The 15,973-nt window shown below is 36.5% G+C and overlaps 1 protein-coding gene across 11 annotated transcripts in view; it reads right to left on the minus strand.

Moving 5' to 3' along the window:
- LCLAT1 (lysocardiolipin acyltransferase 1) overlaps window positions 1-15,973 on the minus strand; it is a 195,699-nt gene that overhangs the window by 70,477 nt on the left and 109,249 nt on the right. For all 11 annotated transcript variants that reach the window (XM_515384.9, XM_009442254.5, XM_063790003.1 and 8 more), the window contains 2 exons: window positions 12,483-12,629; window positions 6,610-6,726 (listed from right to left, as the gene is read on the minus strand). In XM_515384.9, coding sequence (XP_515384.2) covers window positions 6,610-6,726; window positions 12,483-12,629 — 264 coding nt within the window. The remainder of the gene's footprint in view (window positions 1-6,609; window positions 6,727-12,482; window positions 12,630-15,973) is intronic.

The raw sequence follows: 15,973 nt of genomic DNA on the forward strand, positions 1-15,973 counted from the left end.
ACTCTGCAGCGCTTCATGACACAAAGTTTCTGTAGAACAGATGCCTTACAAAGAATAATCAAACTCAGTGTGAACTAATTGTCATCCAATCCTCAGTGAGTGACAAGACTTTTTATGGAGAATCGTCTGAAGGACATGCAGTCTATCCATACCTTTAGAGTTGAGACACTCTAAATCCATATAGAGTCTGAGTGTTTTGAGCTTTTATGAGACTGCTCTTTCTCATGTAATGGAATGTGTTTATTCCATTAGCCAACATGGACAACCATGATGAGGCTACGTGGAGTAGTTCTAAAAAGTTCATTATATTTCCCATAAGGATGCTGTTCAGGATCTTGCTCATGAAATGTACAATGTGCTCTTTGTGAAGAGCCATGGGAGATATTTCAAGTCTTTCAAAAATGCTTCTTCTAATCATCTGGCTTGCTTTGATCTTATAAACACTGTCAATAATACTTCAGTTTCCTTGTATAAAAGGTACAGAAAGCTCAGGGACAATGTTTGGACTCACATTATAAAGAAATGTAGAAACTTATAACATGTTTTTTAATGTAACTTCACATCTAGTTTTTAAAAAATTTACCCCTATTTTCCCTTACCTTGATTTCTTCTCTTACTTTTGGTGCTGCTATTATTATTATTATTATTATTTTTGAGACAGAGTCTTGGCTCTGTTACCCAGGCTGGAGTATAGTGGTGCAATCTCAGCTCACTGCAACCTCCACCTCCCAGGTTCAAGCGATTCCCGTGCCTCAGCCTCCCAAATATCTGGGATTAAGAGGTGTGTGCCACAATGCTTGGCTAATTTTTGTATTTTTAGTAGAGATGGGGTTTCGCCATCTTGACCAGGCTGGGGCACTGCTATTATTATATGATACAAATTTATGTTAGCCATTTTAAATCTTTATTGGAACACGGTATAAAATTACATTGACTAATTAGTTGATAGGCTCAAAAAATTTGAAGGGTATCTATTATATGCCAGGCCCTGTGTTGAAGGCTTGAGAAAAAACAGTGAAGAAGATAAACAACTGAAGAAGTGATACTATCGTAAGAAAAATTTACATATAGCTAGTAGGAAAAGCATTCATATAGGGAATATAAAGCAAGATACCCAACCAAGCCAAAGAAAATCAGGAAGGCTTCCTGGATGAACTGTTATCTAAGGTGACATCTTAAGAGGATACCGTGGGGAAGGCTCAGCACACTGTGCAATCTGGGAAAGAAGTGTGGTTCAGTAAGGCTAGAACAAATGGTACAACTAGGGAGACAGGAGATACAGCCAGAGAGGTAGGTCATAAAAGGCCTGGGTAAATCATGTTAGAGTAGATTTAACCTTGGAATTCTGTGAGACCTTACTCCAGTGCCTGGATACCTATCTCAGTGTGATGCCACCCTCATTTAGAAAAAGGCTTGACTCTCTGGCTACAAAGTGGAGAAAGGACTGGTTAAGTCAAGACCAGAGCTAGAAAGTCCAGCTGAGCAGCTGTATGATAATTCAGGGAACATACAATGAAGGCCCAGACCAGTATGGCACTGCGAATGAAAAGAATTAATTTGAGAGATCCTTAAGGGGTAGAATCAAAAGGCCTTGTTTGGGATTTCACAGCATGTGAAAAGCAGAGGGGGGCGAGCCAACAATGACTCCCAGGTTTCTGGCTTGCACAACAGTTTCTTCTTTATTAATTTTCCAATTTTTAACAGTAAGTACATTCTGTTTTTACAATTAAAAACCTATTATCTATTTTTAATAAAAAATGAACCAGTGTTGAGAAAATCAAGTCATCAAGCTATTTCTGCAATTTGATGGCAAAAAGAAAGAAAACGATTGAACCACAATTTTTTTTTCCTCTTTCAACCCAGGCTCTGCCAGAGAATGAAATCACAATTTGAAAGGACAGATAGTTTGAATGTCATTTTTTTTTTTTAAAGATTAGAGAAATGGAGGAGGAACTGGTAAAGGCAGGAATCAGAAAAATAAAAGAGGCTTACAAAAAGAAAATCCTTTATATATATTTTTTCATTTAAACAGAACTCACAGTAGAGCCAAGGATATCAGGGAGAAATCTTGGAAATAGAAAAAAAAAACCTACAAAGAATAATTTTTTTTAGCATTTGAAAAACTGTAAGCTTATTATACAGTGGAAAGAACATGAGCACTGGAATCAAAAATACTTGAGTTTAAAGTTCCTCTGCTCAGCAGCAGTATGACCCTGTGAAAATTGCTAAACGGAGCCAGGCTCCACAGGTGCAGCACAAAGCAAACTACCACCTAGCTTAGGTAGGAGAATTAGGGGATACGTATGAATGGTGAAAGAAGTAGCTATGAGTCTAGGTCCCCATCACCAGATTGATTCAATAGGTCTGAGCTTGGACCTCAGTATCTGTATTTTTAAAAAGCTCTATGGTTGATTCTACTGCATGGGCAAGGTAAAGAAACGTGCACAACTCAATACCTGGTACATAAGAAGAACTTGATAAGTGTTAGATGGTTGTTTTTAAGTACAATAGATAGGGCTTCTATCCTTTTTCATTAAGGCAACCATGACTTTTTTCACTAAACACAAGAAGATCCGTCCTAAATGAGCAGCTCAGATTTTTCGCTGGAGGGAAACGGGGCGAGGTGGGCAGTGACTAAAAGGAACAAAGAAACAATATGAATTCCCTTTATGGTCTAAAGCGATACCATGGCATTTGAAAATTCAACATGAAGAGACATCAAAGGTCTCTGACATGTGGTCATGCATACTTCTCCTGAGGCAAATTTGAATAATTTCTGCTTCATGATGTGCAAGTCACCAGGTCACTTAGGTGATCCAGGTGCTTATCCACTCATCAGTGTACAAATCTCATTTAGGTTTTGTTGCACTCTATCATGTTCCTTGTAAAATGGCCTCAAAAGAAAGTCAGCTACTAATCTACAAAAATATTTCCAAAATTGAGGAAATGGAAATTGTCTCAGAAAATATTCTAGCAAATGTCAAAAGTCTACTGTACAACCACATCTTATTTAACATAACGGAAGGTCTTATCCAATTTCATAGTTTCCAGCAATAAAAGTCTGTATGAAAAGGTCAGAGTGCATGATATATAATGCACCCAATATTTCAATAATTTGTCTGTCTTTCTTCCTTGCCTCCTGAAACATGCTGGCTGTTCAAAAGGGTAACTGAAATGCCACCCTGGGAGAGGCTTGCTATTATAAATGCAATGTGAGCCAGAGATGGGTTTCTGTTGGTCACCTTTAGTCCTCCACTGTAGGCAATAGACAGACTGGACTGTTAGCTAGTTGTGCAGCAAGCAAAAATCTAAGAAATTAAAATAGTCGAACAATGCTACTGAAGACTAAGCTGTCTATGATTGGTATATTGCTTTTATTTCCTAGGTAGCTATCAACTTTCTCAGAGCACATGAGAACTATTGTAGACAAACATGAGCGTCCCACAAACAAGACTATTGACACTATATATGTAACCTGCATGTTAAGTCAGCAATTCTCTCTCCCTGAATACAAACCGAAGAATTTGGTTCAGGTGTGCTGATCCAAATTACCTAGTGGGAATTTAATTTCTATTTTGTGGTTAACCCTGTATCCCTCTAGAGTAATAGTGGAAAGATTACATCCTTCATTCCTTTATATTTAGAATTTAAGCATATGAGCTAAGTATGGATTGAAATACAAACTGCTTTCTTTGAATTCAAAAACAAGTATTTCAAACCTAAAACTCAAATAAATCTATATGATGATCTCAAGTCTTAATAATACATGAGCTTAAAAATCAGAAAGCCAGGCTGGGCCCCTTTCTGAGTCTTAGATTCCCATTCTAAAAGGAACTCTGGACTAGATGACCTCTAAGATCCTCCTCACCTCCGATCACTAATGAAACTTTTTCTCTCTTTATTCACTTGAACTCCCAGAAATGAGAGTTGCCCTCAACTCCCCAACTGATGCCTCCTTAGCCTCTTCCTGCTCTGCTCCCCCGTTATCTCAGGCAGCATCACAACCACCTGCCTGGTGACTACCATCTCTCCATGTTCTGGCCATTTAGCCTCTTTTTAAATTCTTTTCCTATTTAACTCTTTCTTAAAGAAAATATTCCAGCTCACTAGTGTTAGAAAGGTGCTTAATGATCTGGAGATTTTGTTAACTAAAATCATACTATAAATACAAGCAGCAACTAGTTACAGTAGAAAGAACAAGAGCTATTCAGTTAGACAAACTGTATTCCAATAATTTTGATGAGGTTCTTTACCTCAATTTCTGCTTCAGTTTTGCACAATAAGATAAATATTTATAAGGATAACTACCATGTACAGTTGTTGTGAAGATGAATTGATCATAGGCATAAAACACATAGCATAATGCCAGGTACCTAGTAAATGCTCAGTTAATGTTAGCTGCTATACTATTATAGTTATCCTCATCATATTTTTTATTTTTATTATTATAGTATACAAGTCCCATTTTATGTTTCTAACAAATAAAATCATCTAACTGTTGTTTTATAACTGAAATAAATGGAATCATCTATGTTTCTTTTTACTGATACAGGAGGGATGTTGGGGAGACCAGCTGTCACAACTGGCAGGAAAAATTACATATTGTGGTTGTCGACTAGTGCCTGGAGTGATGACTAATACACATTAACCAAAGTTATAAATCAGTTTGCTACCAAAATATTTTCCAGATTTCAAAAGAGAGCTCTATAGATTGTTCTATGATGTCAGAAATACCTTTAAAGAAATCATTAAATACTGTAAAATAGAAAAACATTGTTGAATGAGAAGGGTGAGTCTAAGTTACATGCCATAGTAAATGGTATCAAATTAAAAAAAAAAAAGCATCACTGCTTGAATGCCTTCGTGCCTCTCCACCCCATTCCACAGGCATGAAGAACTGTATTCTCCATGAACTTCTATGGGTAGATGGGCACTCACTAATCACATACAACATGAATGTCAAGTCCACAAGTCCATGTTATATTAGTTGTAATCACAGAATTGCAAAAGCAAACCAAAGTAATATGAATAACATTTTTGGTTTACCATACCATGTGATTTTGAATTGATTGTGAACCTTTCTTTAAATCATGGGTACTTGGTTATAAATATGCTTCATCTTGGCAGGTTATACTTTTTATCTTAAAGTATATTAAATCCTAAAGAGAACAACAGTGATGCCATTTAGGGAAAGAAGAACTTCATACCTTTTCTTACATAATGGTTCAAGACTTTTCATGTTATGCACAGCAGTTTTATGAAAATATATCAGTTATCAGATGAAGGTGACATTTGTCACAGAGATCACCATTACACAATATGGCTTAGTGGAAATCAGAGTGAAGAGCAGAAATGTGCAAACACACTTCTGTTAGGTGACTGTGGGCTTTGAACTGTTATAAAATTAACACTTCAGTATGTTTCCGAATAGTTACCTTTTCTTCATATATGTGTTATTTGTATGTACAAATGTGTATAAATATATAAACTTGCAAATATGCAGAACTATAATTAAAAAGTACAATTGGTTTTTATTTACATCAAAACCTAAGCATTTAAATGGGTGCGATATCATCAACGGAATCACTTTCTGCTCATATATGCCCCTGAATAGACACAGTTTGAAAGAAGTGTGATATGAGCCACAAATTAGGAAGCAGAAGAAGGTTCTATCCCTGACTCAAGTAACCTGTGAAAATATACTTACCGCACTGGATGCCAGTTCTATTTAACTATAAAATAGTAGAGGTAGTGGCACTTGCCTTCCTACCAACCAGTTACTTGGTGGACTGAGTGAAATAATTAAAGTAAAATTATTTTTCAGATCGTTATATTTCTCTATAGCTTAAAATAGTAAGAGAATGATATATTCTCAAACCCCAAGAGCCAAACGTATGGTTAGTTTAAGTGATAAGATTTTTTTTTTTTTTTTGCTATTCATGAGTACTAGAGAAATGGATTAAGTGATAAGATACTTTTAAGACATTTTTGGCCGGGCGCCGTGGCTCACGCCTGTAATTCCAGCAGTTTGGGAGGCCGAGGCTGGTGGATCACGAGGTCAGGAGATCGAGACCATCCTGGCTAACATGTTGAAACCCCCTCTCTACTGAAAATACAAAAAATTAGCTGGGCGTGGTGGTGGGCACCTGTAGTCCCAGCTACTTGGGAGGCTGAGGCAGGGGAATGGCGGGAACCTGGGAGGCAGAGCTTGCAGTGAGCCGAGATAGCACCACTGCACTCCAACCTGGGCAACAGAGCAAGATTCCATCTCAAAAAAAAAAAAAAAAAGACATTTTCGCCACTTGGAGAAATATCCTAAAATGGAATTATAGCCTAACTCTCTATATACAAACATATATATATATGTAATATAGAGTTATGTCTGTTCCAAAAAAGGGGAAAGAATTTTTTACAGAGATCTCTTCTATATCTCTAACAAATACATGGCAAAACATTTTAGTACATAGGCCAACTTGGAATAAAAATACAATATCTCATTTCTTGAGACAAAGTAGTAAAAAATCCTTTACAAACTCTAAAGGGCTATATATAAAGCTTAGCAATTTTTGCCACTTTTATCAAAAGGTACATTTTGAAATGGGTGCTTACCTTCTCTTAGACGGTCTACCACAAAAGTAAAGCCTGTAGTTCTTGGATGTAAAACATATTCATATTTCTGAAGTCCATTTTTTTCAGCAAATGCATTACTTCGAGACTTGCTGTTTTCTAAACAAAACAATGGACCATTATAAATCATAAACTAAAGGGAAATAAACAAGGTAAGAAAAGAAGTGCAGAATTTTTTTCGATAAAAAATAGCTGTTAATTATTCTATAATTACTGAATACTGAGTCAAAGGAGAAGATACAAACATTGCAGATGGTCCATTATCAAGATCCCAGACCTACTTATGTAACCAGACCCAGGTTTGGCTATTTGCTGCTCAAAAGCCAAACACAAGAGGCCAAGTTTGGTGGGAGGGAAAGCAGGTTTTAAACAGAGAGCCAGCAAACTGAGAAGATAGTGAACTAGTGTTCTAAAGTCCTATCTTAAGTTTTAAAATTTATCATAGTGTTTTTAAAAGGAAACTTGCTATAGGAGATGTGTGAGTGGCACAGGGTCTGTGTGTCTTGTTTCAATGGCTATCTTGGGTAACTGGCCATCCGGAGGTCCACTTGGCACTACTTTGACTTCAGCCTGATGGTAGTGAACTAACTGTTCATGACTCCCCCAAGTGGGAGGATTCCACAGGGCCTCCATGCCTGGTTTGTTTCAAAATTAGCCCCTGGAATTTCTAAGCAAGCATATAGTAGATAAACATACATGGTGCAAGGAAGTGTCTAGTGGAAACAGAAGGAAAACAGAGTCTCAAAGTACATTTCGAGGCTATATTCTAAGACTAAAGAAAAAAGTGTTAAAATGCATTTCAAAGCTGAGATGCTCGGTTATACTTACTGAAATTAAAAAAAATTATAACAAAGGCATAAATAGATTTTTATACATTTTCTGAAATTCATATTCATATCTTTTGTTTAAAAGATTTCATAAAAGTCAACATTCAATGAAAATTAAAATGCTAATAACTAAATTTTTTATAAAACAATCCCTATATAACAAAATTGAAATATTAAAATATAAAATGCTAATAAAATAAAACTAAGACACTAACAAAATACAATGACCTAGACATCCAGAAGAAATAACTAGCAATCAAATATATCAGATCAACATTCTTTAAAACCCAATAATTTAGGCCTTCAATGTAAACTGAAATATCTGCCTTGCTCAGGCACAGAGTATGCTAATATTACTAACCCAAACCGCTCCATAACAAAATGGGCACATGATTAGCACATCATGTACAAATATCTGAACGTGGTTTGGCTGAATATAGTTACGGAGTCAAGTACATGTTCCAGTTGTTGGCAAAACCTTCTTTTTCCATTCCATGAGGTAACTTTACAAGTTCCAAGAAGAACCAAACCCATTATTCAGCAAATACATTTGGAAAAAGTAAAGTGTTCAGAAATTTGGCCTCAACTGCTGGGAGAGATCATGAAATACTTTCTGATGACAGCAGATGTTAGAACCCGCAATCCTCAGCTGCATTCCGAAATTGATAAACTATTATTCCAAGTCACAAGAAAAATATCTATATCGACACAACTTTACTAGGAGTAAATTTAAGATCACGGAGTCCTCAAAGTCTCCAAAAACCATAGACACCTTCCACAACACTGAAATATTCAAAGAACACTCCTATAGAAGGTGTTACATCATTTTATGATAAAGGAATTGAGCCAGGCAAGTCAAAAGTAAAGGCCCTACACATGAAGAGTAGTAAGTTCCTCTCATATTCATTTGAGGATATCCTGGGCATGGGGCTACAAAACAATATTTATATTATAGACAGCTGACAGGACCTTAAATGGGATTAGGAATCCCACAGACACCACAAAGATGAGTAGTAACTACCCTTTAGTTTGGTCTTTCAGTTTATAAAACTCTGGGGATTCTGAAAGCAAAACTGAACTGTTGTAGAATGTGAGTACAAGTATAAACAGCTCTAAAACAAACAGTCACAATGTGGGTTGGTAAAAATGATCAGAAATACAGAGAGATTAGAGATGCAGACTTTTCCATCTACCCCCTACTTCATCTACTCATCCCCAGACTCTGTTATTGCACTAGCATCCCACTTTCTGACCACAGCCTCCTGTCTTGTCACGTTACTCCCTGTAACTCTCCCACTCCTACACTCCTTCCACCCATGGGACTACTAGCAGCTATTCTCAAACCAGCTGGGCATGTTCCCACCTCAGGATCCGTGCAGTTGCTGCTCCTTCCTTCACCCAGAATGCCTTTCACCCATACAGCTGCATGGTTTTCTGCTTTGTTCATTTAGTCCCTACTTAAATAGAAACTTAACAGAGAGGCTTTCCCTAACCACCTTAAACAAAACAGCACCCTACACCCCTTCTATCACTCTCTCTCTCCTTATCCTGCCTTATTTTTCTGCATAGCACTTATGACTGACATATTTTTATTAACTTATTAGTTTATCATCTGTCTTTCCTCACAGAACGTAAACTTCATGAAAGTAGGGATAAAGATCCAGGCACTCATATACATATTAAAAAGAATAAGTTTTATGTATATAGGTGTTATGTTATATGCAATAACATAATTGTTAGAATCTTTCCAAATCAGGGAAATGGAACTCAAAATTATCATATACTAATTGTGATGGCTAATTTTATATGTCAACTTTAATAGGCCATGATACTCAGGTATCTTGTCAAATATTATTCTAGATATTTCTGGGAAGGTATTTTTTAGAAGAGACTAATATTTAAATTAGTAGACTGAGTACAGCAGATGACCCTCCACAATGGGAGTAGGCCCCATCAAATCAGGTGAATGAAGACCTTAACAGAAAAAGACAGAAGTGCCCTCCTCTCCCCAACAAGGAAGAAAGAATTCTGCCTCTAGACTGCCTTTGGCCTTGAACTTCAACTACGTCCTGGGATCTCCACTCTGCCACCCTACCCTACAGATCGTGGACTTACCAAACCTCCACAACTGTAAGAGCCAATTCCTTAAAATAAATCTCAACCTCTTTCTATATATACACATCCTACTGGTTCTCTTTCTCTAGAGAACCTTAACTAATATGCCAATACAATATAGAACTCCCTAACCCAAGAATAACGAAGACATATGTATGGGTGCACATATGTCTGTGTGTGACCAAATGACTCAAAAGAAATGGACCAAAATTAAAATAGTGTTCACTTATGGGCAGTGGGATTATAGCAAGTTTTGTGCAGACTTCTATGTTTCCAAATTTTCCCAAATTAACATATATTGCTTCCATTAAAAAGTTATAACCAACAATAAAATATGAAGATAGAATATATGTAAAGTTAGATTTAAATGCACTAATTTAAATGTACATGCAAGCTAGATTCAGAACTTAAATTATAAAACAGTCTCACTGGGCTGAAAAACCCAGTTTAAGGTTAAGTATGGTAGTAACTAAACACCTTTTAATTAACAGATACTTTTTCCAAACTGGAGATATTTTGTTAGCCTATTTTTTAAAATGATTTTTCACCAACTCAATAAAATTATCTGTATTATACTGTTAAAAAAATGTTTAAAAGCTTCAGGATCAGTCTGTTTTTTCTCCTTGGCAAAGTCTAGCTTCAAAGGTAAATATCATTGGCATTTAAAATATATGTGCAACTACATCATGTAATGGTGAGCACTATGGACTCCAAAATTATGCAACTAGATGGAGAGTTCATCACCTACAAAAAGAAACCTGAGAACAAATAGAGAATGAAAAAAGTTTTACATATACATTTTATGACTCTGAAGGTCTAATGTATGAACATATTAACACTAATGTAGCAGTAACATATGACCTTTCTTTCATTAGTTTTTATTTACCAAATAACTTTCAAAGTTGGCATTCTTTGGTGTACATTTTCGCATTCACAAATATAAACCTATCATTTCAGTGAATGGCTTTCTATACTCTATATTTATTAAATAAAGCTGATATTTCAATATCAAAATTTAGGTATTATACATTCTAAATATTATAAAATTTAAATATGGCCACCTGTCACTTATAATTTCCTAATGATAATCTAGTTCTGGAAATCAACTTACAACTTACAATAATATATTTTCAAGCTTCAACAAGCAGCCATTATTATCCTCAGTATTATCCTCTGTGATCCAACCACTTCTAGAATCTCAACTGTAAAAAATCAAAAATATACTACACAGTTGGCATACATTTTAGAGATCTGACTAGTATAAAAAAAGTGCCACCGTTCATTTAGCTCAGTTCCATCTGCAATAGATGTGTCAAAGATCTCTTCATTGCTACCTATAGTAAATCCTAAAATACCTTAATTTCCCTTAACAACCTTTTATGGCTCAGTCACCTATTCACTTGCTTAAATATGTATGTAATGTCTATTTTTCATCTTGAACTCTCTTTTGGAATAATGAGTTCCATAAATTATTATGTGCACAGTGTGAATAGTATGTTCATTTACCTGTTCTCCTCTCTTAAATTCCAAGGGTTGCCCTTCTTAGTCTATTACCAAAAATTTGAAAGTTAAGTTCATGTTCTACCTGCCCATACTACTTCAGATTTTAGACTTCAGTTCTCTTCTGCTTCAGCCTGTCTTCCCTTACACAGCAGAGCTGTAAGATCCACTGAATCCTTCTCAAATTCTGCTGTATTTCTCTTGAAGTTATCGGGACTATCAAAGGTAAATTTTAGTCTTTTGAGTCCAAAGATTCTACAGAAATACTTTCTGTCTAAGCTATGCCCCCACCGTCACCCCTCCCAGTATCAACCAGAGCAGTTCTGCTTTTATCAATCTTATTATCTAACATCCTTGATAGAAGGCTTCATCTGCAAAAATAATCCATGGTTTAAAAAGTGTGAAAACTACTGATTTAGTAAGGATGACAGACTGTTGAGTATTTTGTTTTCAGTCTTTTTAAGACTTTCTTGAAATCCATTGGCAATTCCTGGCCTATACAAGTTTAAAATCTGGTAGCTAGGTGTGGTGGTAGTATCTGGTGTAGTCCCAGATACTATAAGCTTGAGCCCAGGAGTTCAAGGCTGTAGTGAACCATGATCATGCCACTGCACTCCAGCCTAGGCGACAGGCTCAAAAAAGAAAAAAAAAAAGTTTAATATTTAGGAAGGCCGAAAAGTTATAAACATGTCTTCCTGTGTCCTTGTTACAACTCAATGATGGCTGAGTTTTCTTGAAGAAGGGCAAAGCTATTCCTGCTTGTAGCAAGGATAGGGCTTAAATATCAGGAGAAAGGTAACCTACTAACGTAAATCAACAATAACTGAAATTAGTTACTATCAGATCTTTTTCTTATGAGGAAGATGCTGAGGAGTAGGAAGGGTCTAATGGATAAATAAATACCTTAGAAGAGGATAAGAGAATATAAACAACAGGTAGGGGAGGATAAACATTAACCTAAAACATGATTTTAAAATTACACTTACATAAAGATAAAAGCCTGATATTTTAAAATATATTCTGAGGCTTAAAATATAAAGTTCAAAGATGGCAAGTATGAATAATATGACCGCTTGGAGTTGCCTACTATAAATTCAATGGGCTAGAAACCAAGAGTTCTGAGTCCTGACATGCTATTGATTAACTGAGTGACCTTAGGGATGAGCCATTAATTTTTTGTTTTGTTTTGTTTTGTTTTTTTGAGATGAAGTCTCGCTATGTAGCTCAGGCTGGTCTCAAACTTCTGGACTCAATCCATCTTCCAGTCTCAGCCTCCTGAGTAGCTAGGATTCCAGGGATGGACCACCACACCTGGAAGAGCCCTTATTCTTGTTGGTGTTCAGTTACTTCATCTGAGAAATGAGAAGTTTAGACTACATGATTCCTAACTTTGCCAAACCCAGGCTACCTTACCTGTGAGATCAGTCCCTTCTGGGAATATGAGGAGTTGAAGTGGTTCATGAATATCACAAAAGTAATCAATCATGTCTTCGAAATGGCTCTTGTCATCCTTCCATTTCCTATGAATGAAGATATAGGCAGCAGCCTGCATGGCCCAACCTAGAATCAATTTAACAATAAAATTTACCTGTAATTTTATTGCCAATATCCACATATTATTGAATACAATATTTCAGTTTTCTGGTTTTACTATATATTATTTATTATTGTAAACATTTCATGATATAGCATAAATTCAGCACTGATCTTGGGTTAAATAACTAACATATATATAAGAGAATATCCTAAAAGAGATTTGGTAATCCTGAGGTTTGCAAAATTCTCAAAATTATCTTTTCAAGCGAAAACTAGCTATTAAAATATTAAGGAAAGAATTTTTCCTTAGTATTTATCACTAACTTATCCAAAATTTTAACAATCCTAACTAAACAGATATTTTAACCAAGATATCTATAGGAGATAAAAGAATGTGTGCTGACAGCTTACAGAGCAGTAAGCAAAAGACTGTCGTCAAGTATATAAGCATTCTCTTTAATATTTCCCTTCTGATACTACTCAAGTCTCTAAATCCAACTGCTATTTTCAATGTTAGCCACTTTCTATGTCATTGAAAAGAAAAGGGAAATTGTGCAATGGTACTAAACACATTAATCAGAGTGTACACTATGACTACATTCCTTTTCTCTAGGGCAAATCACCCCTGCTCTTTGAAGAGGGAGCCCTAGATGTGCCCTGTTTTAGATGACCAGCCATCTCCCCGGCCACAATGACCAGACTACTACAGTAGATACCTAACTGAGGCAATCAATCCAATAGTCTGTCCAATAGCCCACAAAGCATGAAGAGCTTGGACAAACACAGTAAATACCTAGGCCAACCAAATGTTCCCCCTCAGAAATTTCACCTAGGACCACAGAGAAACCAGACAAGTTGGTAGGATACAGTCAAATGGACAGACCAAAGAGCAGAGGGGCTGAGGCAGGATAAAAATAGCATACAAGAGGCCGCGTGTGGTGGCTCATGCCTGTAATCCCAGCACTTTGGGAGGCTGAGGCGGGTGAATCACCTGAGGTCAGGAGTTCGAGACCAGCCTGGCCAACATGGTGAAACCCTATCTCTACCAAAAATACAAAAAATTAGCCAGGCGTGGTGGCAGGTGCCTGTAATTCCAGCTACTCAGGAGGCTGAGGCAGGAGAATCGCTTGAACCCGGGAGGCAGAGGTTGCAGTAAGCTGAGATTGCACCATTGCACTCCAGCCTGGGCAACAAGAGTGAAACTCCATCTCAAAAAGAATAAATAAAAGCATATTAGAGTGAAGGGCAAAAGCCCCCTAAAGCTGACTATGATTCATAACTAAAGACAGTTTTAATCTCCACAAGTCCTAGCCAGTCTACGGATCCACCTCTTGGATATCCATGAGAATCCACCTCTCTTCCTGCCATGCAGGAATAGAGGAATAATAAACTCTTATTATTTCAGCTGGCAGTTCCTTGCAAACAAAGAACGTAACTAAGACAACAGCTATCATCATTTGGTAAATACAGCAGAACCCTGATAATACATATACATAATCATTAAATTATTTACCAGTGATTAAATACACACATAGCCGGGCATGGTGGCTCATGCCTGTAATCCCAGCAATTTGGGAGGCCGAGGCTATGGATCACCTGAGGTCAGCAGTTCAAGACCAGCCTGGCCAACATGGTGAAACCCCATCTCTACAAAAATACAAAAATTAGCCAGGCATGATGGCAGCTGCCTGTAATTCCAGCTACTCGGGAGGCTGAGCGGGGAGAACTGCTTGAACCTGGGAGGCAGAGGTTGCAGTGAGCTGAGATCGTACCATTGCACTTCAGCCACACAACAACATAGTTGGGCAATGGAGCAAGACTCCGTGTCAAAATAAATAAATAATACACACACACACACACACAAACACACACACACACACACACAAACACACACACACACACACACACACTTTATTTGGCCTGGGTAAGTCCAAACTAGAATACTGTATTTTACATATATAAATAAGCATGTACAAAAAAATTCACTTCAGTGTATAAGTCTTGCTGATAAGCATCCAGTTACTAGTCACTATAATGTCAGTCTCATTCACCAATATTGGACATGACCGCACACTGCCCGCTCCCACACATCTGTCCTTCATCTGAGGACACTTAGGCCCACAGAGCAGTGTGTGTTAAGTAGTATAGCTCTGGAGTGAAACCACTACAAGCCAGCTGTTCACCCTTCAGACTCAAATATAAAATGAGCACAATGCAACAGTATTTACCTGAGGGGGATTGATGAGAGAAACAAATAAGATTATTTAGCACAGAGTGTTCAATGGGTAGCTATTATTAATTAACAAGTTACAATAATATCAAGAATATTACATCAAGGATTGTAAAATGTAACAAAAGAGTTCCTATTCACAACAGCAAAACCAAAATGTGCAGAAATAAACCTAATTAACCTGCAAGAGCCACATGAAAACAATTACTTAACTAGAAAGAGATGAAGAGATTATACAATGTTTTTGAACTCAACCAGTGATGCCAATGATCTCCAGTGAAAATTTCAGTAGCATGAGGGTGTGTGAGAATTTGGCTGACAAAGCCAAAAATTAAATAAAGCTATAGATTATCTATAATAATAAAAAGGTGAGAATATTCAAGATAACTTTGCAATAGAATAATAAGCAGGAAAGACATGAACCATTAAACAAGTGTATTATGAAGCAACAATGATTAAATCAAAAGTACACCTGCAAAAACAGGTGAATGGAAATGAATGCAAGACTTAGATAAAAGTCCTTGAATATGTTAAGGATTTGGTATACAATAATGACAGAATTTCAGATAAGTGGGTAATGACTGAGTTGGTGTTTTTTAAACATTTTTATAGAGGTATAACTTACAGTGAAGTGTGCAGATAGTAAGTATATATAGGTATAGAGCTTAATAAATTGTCACATATACATATATGCCTGGCTATCACCCAATTAAGATATTGAACATTTCTAAAATACTCAAATGCTTCCATGTGTCCCATTTCCAGTCAATACTTCCCCTCCCAAAAGAAAACCAATACTCCAACTTCTAACACCACAAATCATATAAGTAGAATCACACAGTATATATTCTTATGTATTTTGCTTCTTATGCTCAATATTTTGTCTATGAGATTCATCTATGTTGTGTGGCAGTATTTTCTTCTTTGCAATGCCAGTATCAATATAACTGCTGGTGTCAATTATATAAATATACCACTGTAGACCAATATACAGTTTATTTATACTTCTTATGAAGATTCCTTGTCTATTAGGAATAAAGTTAATATAGATAATCTTGAACCTGTCTTTCGTTAAACCTGAGCACCCATTTCTGCTAAGTAGATAACCAGCAGTCAAACTGCTGCCTCATAGGGTTTA

This window comes from Pan troglodytes, chromosome 12 (assembly GCF_028858775.2).
Source record: "Pan troglodytes isolate AG18354 chromosome 12, NHGRI_mPanTro3-v2.0_pri, whole genome shotgun sequence".
NCBI lineage: Eukaryota > Metazoa > Chordata > Mammalia > Primates > Hominidae > Pan > Pan troglodytes.